This window comes from Bipolaris oryzae, assembly GCF_000523455.1.
Source record: "Bipolaris oryzae ATCC 44560 unplaced genomic scaffold scaffold_4, whole genome shotgun sequence".
Taxonomy (NCBI): Eukaryota; Fungi; Ascomycota; class Dothideomycetes; order Pleosporales; family Pleosporaceae; genus Bipolaris; species Bipolaris oryzae.
The window spans coordinates 296,937-307,152 of NW_006911280.1; the positions used below are offsets into that span (position 1 = coordinate 296,937).

The 10,216-nt window shown below is 48.9% G+C and overlaps 4 protein-coding genes across 4 annotated transcripts; 3 read left to right on the forward strand and 1 right to left on the reverse strand.

Moving 5' to 3' along the window:
* Nucleotides 1-13: 13 nt before the first annotated feature.
* On the forward strand, nucleotides 14-555 carry COCMIDRAFT_81419 (uncharacterized protein; the record flags this gene model as incomplete). Its single annotated transcript, XM_007684744.1, has 3 exons — nucleotides 14-99; nucleotides 155-296; nucleotides 361-555. 3 exons carry the CDS (start codon nucleotides 14-16, stop codon nucleotides 553-555), a joined length of 423 nt encoding a protein of 140 aa, XP_007682934.1.
* A 184-nt stretch (nucleotides 556-739) lies between these two features.
* COCMIDRAFT_799 (uncharacterized protein) lies at nucleotides 740-1,415 on the reverse strand (the record flags this gene model as incomplete). Its single annotated transcript, XM_007684622.1, has 2 exons — nucleotides 740-1,092; nucleotides 1,214-1,415. 2 exons carry the CDS (start codon nucleotides 1,413-1,415, stop codon nucleotides 740-742), a joined length of 555 nt encoding a protein of 184 aa, XP_007682812.1.
* Nucleotides 1,416-3,818: 2,403 nt separating this feature from the next.
* On the forward strand, nucleotides 3,819-4,555 carry COCMIDRAFT_81546 (uncharacterized protein; the record flags this gene model as incomplete). The annotated part of the gene is made up of 3 exons (XM_007684745.1): nucleotides 3,819-3,908; nucleotides 3,964-4,263; nucleotides 4,319-4,555. The coding sequence occupies 3 exons, from the start codon at nucleotides 3,819-3,821 to the stop codon at nucleotides 4,553-4,555; spliced, it is 627 nt and encodes a 208-aa protein (XP_007682935.1).
* Nucleotides 4,556-5,101: 546 nt separating this feature from the next.
* On the forward strand, nucleotides 5,102-8,245 carry COCMIDRAFT_81626 (uncharacterized protein; the record flags this gene model as incomplete). The annotated part of the gene is made up of 4 exons (XM_007684746.1): nucleotides 5,102-5,295; nucleotides 5,346-5,585; nucleotides 5,643-5,844; nucleotides 5,930-8,245. The coding sequence occupies 4 exons, from the start codon at nucleotides 5,102-5,104 to the stop codon at nucleotides 8,243-8,245; spliced, it is 2,952 nt and encodes a 983-aa protein (XP_007682936.1).
* Nucleotides 8,246-10,216: the final 1,971 nt, after the last annotated feature.

The window sequence follows — 10,216 nt, forward strand, 5'->3', positions numbered from 1 at the left end:
CCGATTAGACACGATGACGGACTTTAAGGGATCGTGCCACTGCAAGCAGACGGAGTGGACGGCGACGCTACAGCCGGATCAGCAGGCGCATATCCTTTGGTGAGCTTTTCCCAGAGATAGTGAGGGGAACAGAGGTGCTGATAAAGAGATATAGCCACTGCAACACATGCAAGGAGCTCTCCGGCGCAACATACACGCTCAACCAAATCATTCCCGCCAAGGCGCTTAAGATTACAAAGGGCGATGACTTGGGCAAGTACACATACAAAGGTGACTCTGGCAAGAGTGTTCATTGCGTAAGTTGCTGTCCGTCCCCAACTTAAGCAGATGTGTATGCTGATAGTCCTTTTTTGGGGATAGTTTTACTGCAAGAACTGCACCGCGCACGTATACCACCAGCAAGAGGTCTTGGGCCCAGACAACATTGTTCTGAGGACTGGACTGTTAGAGCAGGGACTCAAGGACTTCAAGCCTGGCGCGGAGATCTTTGGCAAGGACCGTCTGCCGTGGGAGAAGGAGGTTGCGACCACTTTCGATGTTCTGCCACCCTCATAGACGGTTGAGCCTGTCGCCTGATGGACAATCGGATGAATAGCATTCTAGCAATAAAACAAAAAAATATATTGCAGTCGCGAGAAATGATGAATTTTCAAGGATGTTATGTTGAATATGAGATAGGTATCATGATGCTGTAGTCTCCTCTTCCGTTTTGGTATCTAATTTCCACTTAACCCACCTTCTAATCCTCAAGCGGCGGGAATTTTCTCAAAAAGTGACTGGGACATTCGTAACCGCCTGGGTTGTGGTCCAAGTAAAGTTGGTGATACTCTTCGGCGTCCCACCACTTGCCTGCAGGCAGAATCTCTGTTGCTACCGAGCCCTTCCACCATTGCTTGTTTACTTTGTCTGTGACTTCGCGCGCAACCTTCTCTTGTTCGGCGTCGTGGTAAAAGATAGCTGAACGGTATTGGGTACCAACGTCTGGACCCTGACGGTTTAGCGTTGTGGGATCGTGCATTTTGTAGAAGAACTCTAGCAACGAGCGATATGTTAATTTTGTCGGGTCGTATACTACTTGTAGCGCTTCGGCGTCTATGTTTGCGCATGTGTTAGTATAAACTGTTTTCTGGCTTGTTTTTACCCAAGGTTCGGTCGCACAGTCATAGCGAAAAACTATGACAGATCAAATCATGCAAAAAGTGAATATACATACGGCCGGTCCTTCCACTGCACACAGCTCTGTATCCCGGGTTCTCAGTGTCGCCGCCAATGTAACCAACGCGCGCATCGTATAGACCCTTGTCCTTATACTCTTTGCGGTACATGTGCTCGACACCCCAGAAACAGCCCGCTGCGAGGGTGGCGGTATGTGCGCCCGAGGGCACGGTCATGGGCTGCGCAGGCGCGTTGGACATTGTGCTGAAGGGCCGCAGGAGCTTGGTCAGAAAGGACATGGAAAAGAGGGCGGGGAGGAGGGTTACAAGGAAGATCGTAAGGGACTTCAGGATGGCGGGGCTTGTTGCGGGAGAGTATGAAGAAAAGGAAATGAACAGATTGCGATATGTCCGCCGCTTACAAAACGGACAGAGGCGGCGATGATGCCATGATTAGAATGGACAAATCGAGGGAGGGGTTGCTTCAGCCACACATGTGGCGGTGCATAGTGGCGTGGCGGGGTCGAGTATCGATCGGACTTGTAAGTTACTCCAGCCTGGCCAGCTTCGGCTTGTACCTTATCTTCTGCTCAATGAAGATTGCTTTGAGCACCACATCGTCCGCTTTTTATCGATTCCGCCCTGCACCGCTTGACACGTCGCTGTATATTGTGGCTCCTGCGCACATTAGATGCAGTTCTCCGCTTTGCCAGGTTTGTACCTTTATCCGGACCTTAGTCGGTAGAAATCGTCCTATGCCGACTGGTAAAACACAAAACACCTGCTTGTCGCGCCCCGGCCAGTCTCTGGTGGGCCTTCGTCGCGTATAGCTGACCGAACCTGCAGTCGAGCAGTCAGAATTTGTCTTTGCGTTACCTACCGCTACTGGTGCTGCCGAAAAAAAAACCTCGGCTTGCTGGAAGATCTGGATGCTCATCCTTCAAGCCACAATACCCTTGCTGGCTTCCCGCTCATCTGGGGATGGCCAATAGGAATAGTTTGCGACAAACGAGTGCTGGGCGTGTATCAGCCTCTCCCAGACGTCTTTCGTCCCTTCAGTGCTTTCTGTCACCCATTGTTATATGCGCACTGAGCAACGGACTACTGCTCATATCGAACAAATGGAGCGGAACTCCCCAACCTGTACCCCTCTCTTTTTTGGCACCCCAATGATAAACTTTCCTTATACTTCTGGCTCGACCTATCATCCTGGTCATGACATTCCGACAGGCCTTGTGTAATCAACGCTCAATTTATTTGGCCAGGACCTTCTCGTTGGCTGCATATCCAGCTCTTGAACCGGCAGTAGTCGTTCCTCAGCTCGTACGATGACCCAGCTGTCGTAGCGTACCACCAAGTTGCCGCATGCATTCAGCAGCAGCAGCATCCTGCATGCATCGTAACCAGCCATTCCCCAAGTATTTTTGGACCTGTTTCCAGACTCCAGAATGTGCCCCTGCAGGATATCGTGTTCGCTAAAATTGATTAAAGGCAGGGTCTTGAGCAGCGATGGAGCGACAAGCTTTAATCTAAAGTTAATCTAGCCGCCAAGAGGCAAGTCCTACCGTTTCATTCATCATATCAACATACTGTCATCCTCTGTACACGACAACCATCGAACGGCTCCACCAGACGGACACGATGGACCCGCAAGTTCCGTACATTTTACCGCCAGCGTATTGCCGACGGGATGAACTGATCAAAGCCGCCACCCGTGTGCATATGTAACCCCCTGCTGTACTCTCAAGACTCTTACCCAGCTTCCAGGCCCGTGTTTCTATTCTAGGCCTGATACCCCGGGAAAATATACTCAGTTCAATTCCCTCTCAATCTATCCCCACTGTACCCGCCGCGGGAATTCTGGATGCGAAGTGGAAGCGAGCATGTGACCCACCGTTCGAGCAAAAGTTTGGTACACTAACTATCACCTGATGTGTGAAAGCTATGGGTTCCATGACCACTATATCCTCGTTGCTCGTATCCGTCATCTAACCGTCCTATCTATCCACGCGACAGAGTCGTACAGGCACAGGAGTTCGGTACTGTCGGCAGTCAGATTCTGTACGACTTGTCACTGCAAAAGAAGCACTTGGAGCAAGGTTCAGGTACTTTGACACCCGCAAGATTGAAATCTTGGCATGTGATTACCATCCAAACAGGAATAGTGCCCTGAAGCAGGGTATATGGTGAAAGGGCGCTATCGTGCCATATTGACCTGGACAAGTATGGTGCTTTGGAGAAGGTGTCCGATGGGACGACGCTATCGCGTACCCCAGATATTAGTTTCAGCCATACAGACGAGTTACAGTTACTACAGGGGAAACAACTTACAGCTTGGCAATGGATACAATCCCTCAGCTGAGCAGAATATCGAGTCCTAGTCCTATGAGAGCAAGTGGGCGTTTTGTTCAGCCGTTTTTCGATATTGCAGGCGGTACTTGGCAGCGGTTATCGTGGTCTGTAGGTTGCTGGTGAATCTCACGAGATGGCTGCTACGGTGCTGACTGCCGCACTTACGGGAAATGAGAAGATGCCGGCTGAAAGGTATATAACCTGCCCCATTTGCCCATATGATCGTCACTCAGCTTCCACTCCGAGCACATTCTCCCATATCAATACCTCCACTTTTTGTAACACGGAAAGATTATCAATCAATCGCCTAACATGAAGTGGTTCTTGGCTCTCCTTCCTCTCGCGGCAGCAGCACCTGCCATGCCAACCGTCGAACTTGGTGATGCTCCACCAGCGGGTTCGGTAGGCGTCTTGCTATACACAAGACATCAGGGGATACATGGCTTACACAGGACAGGTTACGATCCGCGGTGTCAGCTATGGAGGAACTGGTTGCCCACAGGGAACCATGAGCTCCCAGATCAGCAGTGACAGGACTGTCGTTACGCTCATTTTCGACTCCTACATTGCCTCAATTGGTCCGGGCATCCCCGTCACTGAGCAACGCAAGAACTGCCAGCTGAACGTGGACATCAAATACCCCGGAGGCTTCCAGTACTCCATCCTGTCTGCCGACTACCGCGGTTACTCTGCCATCCAGAAGGGTGTCACCGGCACACTCAAGTCAACTTACTACTTCTCTGGCCAGACCGCTCAGGTAAGTCCACAATGTGATGTGAGGCACTAAGAACTAGCTTTAACGCCATCTCCAGACCAGCACCCAATACGTATTCGAGGGACCCGCCAACGGCGACTACCTTAAGCATGACACGGCCGATAGCACGTCGGTTGTGTGGTCGCCTTGCGGCACTACTGGCATGCTCAACATCAACTCGCAAGTCCGCCTGGCTAGCACCAATGCCTCAGCCACTGGTCTGCTCACCACCGACTCTACTGATCTCAAGTTCACCCAAGTTGTGTACGTGCAGTGGCAGAAGTGCACTGCGTAGATGGCTGATTGCGGTTGATGCAGGCCCAAGAACCTAACTAGCTGGATAAGCGTGAATGGGCCATGGGAACTGAGCGTTGAAGATCTTGCGTGGAGGAGGTGTCGTGATGATGAATGGATGATTTGATGGCTTGCTTGCTTATATTTTGATGTCTGTAGTTACTTAAATGAGATGCGCATCTCTCGCTACGTCTATGTACTGCTATGGTGACCAATAAACCCGATCATATGTACTAGAGATGAAGGAGAAGGTGGTGGCAATGTGCCAGTGTAGTAGGGTCATGAGATGAAACTAGCCCTTGCCATACGTCGGAAAAGGTGGAGATGGGAGGCCGGTCTTGGCATTCAGGGTCGTGGTTGCCCTATCCGAGACCCCTGTCTGTTTACTGTGGCCGTGCGTCGGACAACAGAAGTTGGGGAGCAGTCCAACACCGTCATTGAGCCCACCAGTCAGCCACACCACCACTCTTTACATACAGCGTGCTGCTCAATACCAGACGCTGTGTAGCATAACTGACGCTTCATTTCACATCCCCACGGCGCAACCATGGCCGCTGCGGGCGCGTCCTCCATCTCCGTCACCGTACGAGTCCGACCTTTTACCATTCGAGAGGCAGCCCAGGTGACGCGCAATGACGACCAAACACTGTTCCTCGGTGATGGATCGCTGGCCGGAGTGCCTGCACCAAAAATTCACAAGGGCATCCGGCCGGTGATCAAGGTCATGGATGAAAAGTGCTTGTATGGCAACTCAGGAGTACCACGCCAGTATTGGGCTAACATGGTTTCAGGATATTCGACCCCCCAGAAGACAGCGCTATACATAGATTCGGCCGGTCAACAACCGGACCTCAAGGCAAGCGAGCAAAGGACCAGACATTTGCATTCGACCGAGTATTCGACGACACGACTTCCCAGAGCGATGTATACGAAGCCACGACCAAGCCTTTGTTGGACAGTGTGCTTGAGGGATACAATGCAACCGTCTTTGCATATGGTGCCACAGGATGTGGAAAAACACATACCATCACGTATGTCTATGCACACCGCCATTTAACATGGGAGGGGTAGAACTGACCAGTGACCAGTGGAACATCACAGCAGCCCGGCATAATCTTCCTCACTATGCAAGAACTATTTGAAAAGATTCAAGAAGTACAGGATGAAAAGGCCACCGAGATCACACTCTCGTATCTAGAGATCTACAATGAGACGATTCGCGACTTACTGGTGGAAGGTGGCAGCAAGCATGCCCTGATGCTGCGGGAAGATGCGAACCAAGCAGTTTCTGTAGCTGGCTTGTCAAGTCACAGGCCGCAAAATGTTGGTCAAGTTCAATTTGCATGGACCGCCCCCAATTGCTGACAAGATGTAGGTTCAAGAAGTCATGGATATGATTGTCCGCGGCAACGAATACCGAACTATGTCGCCTACTGAAGCCAATGCCACCTCGTCCCGATCTCACGCCGTCCTCCAAATCAATGTCTCTTCCAAAGACCGCAACGCCTCCGTCAATGAGCCTCACACAATGGCTACGCTCAGTATCATCGATTTGGCCGGAAGTGAGCGAGCTAGCGCTACTAAGAACCGTGGAGAGCGATTGACTGAGGGTGCCAACATCAACAAATCTCTTCTCGCATTGGGAAGCTGTATCAACGCTCTGTGCGACCCACGGAAACGCAACCACATTCCGTATCGTAATTCGAAGCTCACCCGATTGCTCAAATTCTCGCTCGGAGGCAATTGCCGCACTGTTATGATTGTTTGTGTTAGCCCGTCAAGCGCCCATTACGATGAGACACAAAACACATTGCGCTATGCCAACCGCGCGAAGAACATCCAGACCAAGGTCACAAAGAACGTATACAACGTTAACCGCCACGTCAAAGACTACTTAGTCAAGATTGATGAGCAAAGACACTTGATTGAGGAATTGATGAAGAAGCAAAAGGATTTTGAAGGAAGTGCATTCATCAAATACCAAAAGCAGAGCGAGAAGAAGGACGGTATTCTACGTGATGCTATCATACGTCTACGTCAAGCCTACGCGGATTCAGAACCCGAACGTCGGGAGCGATTCAACATGTCCAAGACACTGAAGCAAGCTGAAAAGCGCATCTCGCTCATCTCTTCCTGGATTGCAGCATTCGACAACGTCAGAGATATCAGGGAAAATGAAGAGATGCCACCACAAATCACTGCGATGAGGGACACTGCGGTCGGGATTTCAGCCGAGCTTGAGCAAACGAGACAGCATTGCCACCGCCGTTTGGAGCGTACTAATTGGACAAGTAAAATGGACACTGCCCTCCAAGTAGGACTGAGGGGTCTGGCAGAAGTCGACAACAACGCCGATGGCCGTGACGCTGCCAATCTGACAAGAGAATACGAACTCCTCAAGTCGAATGCAGACCGCGAACTTTTCAATGCTCTACTTGACCAAGAACGAGGCGGTGACGCTGCCATTGTCCAAGTACTTGTCCAAGCGCACATTGAAACTGTTGCAATTCTGAACCAGATCACTCAAATGGACGAAGCCGACGCAGTCGCCGCCGCACGCAAATTATTGACCAAGATCATGAACGCGTGTACAACCGCTACTTCACAGGCCATTCGTCCAGATGGCGGCTTGTCAGTCGCTGGATTCTCTGAATCAAACTACAAGGGCACGCCGAAGCGAAAGAAGCCTATCAACATCATAGAGCCCTCTCCAATGCGCCCATTGGCCTTACCGACACTGGCTGATGCGTCCCATCTCACTGCATCGCCTGCAAAAGCGTCGCCACGCCGAAAGAAGCTCTTGAGTGGAGTGAAGAAGGGCATCCAGTTTTCTCCTATGAAGAAGAAGTCGCCTTCGAAGATTAAGCGAGGAGTGCGGTGGAGGGACGATACTGAGAACGGCACGCTTGCGGAGTTCCAAAAGACACCTGAACATGTTGAAGGTACCCCAACTACCACCTCAATCGACATGCCGCAGCCAAACTTCACCGCTCCCGCTCCTGCTCCCGCACCAAGACTAGATGGAAGCAGCTCTTCGCCCATACCCACACCGCCAAGGGCGACTGTGGACCTCAAAGGCACATCGCGATTCGCGGTTGGCGCCCTTTCGAAACGGCCTGACGGTTCGCCTACCTCGCGTATCCCAGCCCTATACACCTCGGATTCTGATGGCGCGTCGCCTCTACGCGAGATGACTAGCAATCTACGTGGTTCTGGGCTGAGCCACGTACAGAGCGCACTTTCTGATGCTGCGGCTGAGGCAGATAGTGGTAACTCTAGCTCAGAAGGAGAAAAGTGGACAGCATCAGATGCACGTAAGATTAGCCACGCAATTAGGCGGCGCTCTTCTACCAATGCAGGCTCCGTACCAATCAGCCGCGCTCATCGGCGCCGTAGCCCAACAGCAGCGACCATTGGAAGTCCGCCTGGCGAGAACTCACTTCTATCTGCGGGTGCAGCACGCCGCATGGTCAAGTCCAACCACGACGCTGACTGGAAACACAGCGTACTCAGTCCGCGAGTCACGCCCATCATGAAAGGTGCTGCAAGACGTACTACTGTAGCTAATGGTGATGACCGACCACGGGAGGCGCCGGCAAGCCTCAGCTCGCGAGCACCTGTTCGCATTACCAGTGGCTCTTCTGCGAGAGGTACTAGCCTGATGCCTAACTCTAAGGGCGTTTGGCGTTAATTGCTCTCTTCCTGGAGAGAAAAATACGCAATTATCCAGAGAATGCATTCTTAGGGGTCTGATGCTTCTTCTACGAGACTTTCCAGTCTCATGTTTGTTTCTTTTCGATTGCATGTCTCTCAACTTTACGTTACCCTTTTCCCTGTCAAACTCTCACGTCTCAAGCATGAAAATTCACATTTAGAAGTATCAATGACACGGTTGGCCGGCTGGGTTTGGCGTTTGTATACCATCTTCCTGCCTATGGCAGTGATGCGGATTCGTTGGTTGTTTTGTTAGACTGCATTTTGGGCTGTATTGCAATGCACTGGGCATGTCTTGATCGGTTTGCTTTTTCTCTGGTGTAACTGTCTTGGTCGAATCGTAGGCTGTCCTTGCATCGGTTCCGTCAGTAGCATTTTCCTCTTAATGTCTATGCCAGTCTGTTCTTTATGACTGTTTCTGTAACGCCATGATGACAGTAGAATTATTTTGATTGTGTTTCCACATGGCACCACGCCTCATTGTCAATGGCAAGAGAAACAAACTTGGTCTTCGTCGAGGTTACTTTCGGCCAATTTCGGCGCAATCGGTAAGTAGTAGCCGTTCTAAACATCATGACCTCGGGATCATCCTGGTGTAATCCCACTTTCACTCAATGACTACACATACGTCATTTTCAAGCTTTGGGGTCTATTGGATGCACGCCAACTGATGTACACGCTGCGAACCAAAGTGTTTAATATGTGGCGGTGCCAAAGAGGTGTGATAATACTCTCCTGATTAATCTGCCAGCCAACCACGGCTTAGATTTTAGTAAGATAGAGCTTCGTTGAGCTAAAATAGAAAGCTTTTACTGACTCCGAAGCCTGTCCGAACAAAAACGGATTAGCTCTCGTATATCAAACACTTATGAGCCCAGCGTGTAGCAACGGACGAAAGGCGGATGGAAGACCTGAGAATTCTCAAATGCTTATCAATACCGTATTCCTACACTTAAGGGTAGTATAGAGTGACGTCTACCCCACTAACCCCACCATTATTACTAATTGTGTTGTAACGTTAAGGATCAGTCATCCGGCCACCCCACCCAACTTGACCCAACGCTCTGCGCAATTGCTCTATAACAACGTAATAATATAAAACAAAATTAAGAGATATTATTCTTTATATAGATTTACATAAGATCTAAGTATGCCTTTAAACGTGACACTTTATACACGTCAGCGGCGCGCGCTAACGTCGCTCACCACCTTAGCTCTAACTAGCCTCTATCACCACCCTTTCTACCTCTATAGCTATCTACTAAGCCTATTAGACCTAGAGTACTCTACTAGAAGTAATATACTAATACTACTAACTCTACTTTTATTATTAACGCTAGACTTCTATACGTAGCTTCTTATTCTTCTCTATAAGTATTATTACTAACTATATTACTATTTAATAGCCTTTAATAACCTAGCGTAGAAGCTAGCTTATTAGGCTTTATAATTACTAATAGAGCTATTCTTAAAGAAGCTTTATCTACTATTAAAGCTAAGCTACTATATATAGTATTTTTAGCTATATTATAGTATTATTATTTATATTTATCTATAATAGAGATAGTATATAGATAACTATAAGAGATAATAGAATATAATCTAGATAAGAAGAGATAAGGCCTATTATCTAGAAGCTTATCTAGATATTATACTATATAAAAACTATTAGCTAGATCTATATATAGGCTATAAGGAAGTCTATCTTATTAATATAGTAGACGCTTTAGTAGGTAAGCTTTTTAACCTTATATCTATACGTGCGCTTAAGCGGTAAGAAGTAGCTTATATTAAGTAGCTAAAAAAGATATAATATATATAGTAGTATATAGAGAGTAATAATCTTATTCTTAGTATAGTACTAGTTAAACTCTAGCGTAGCGTAGCTACTATAGCTATCTAGAATAAGAAGCTAATAGACTCTAACTATATAGGCTACTATATACTA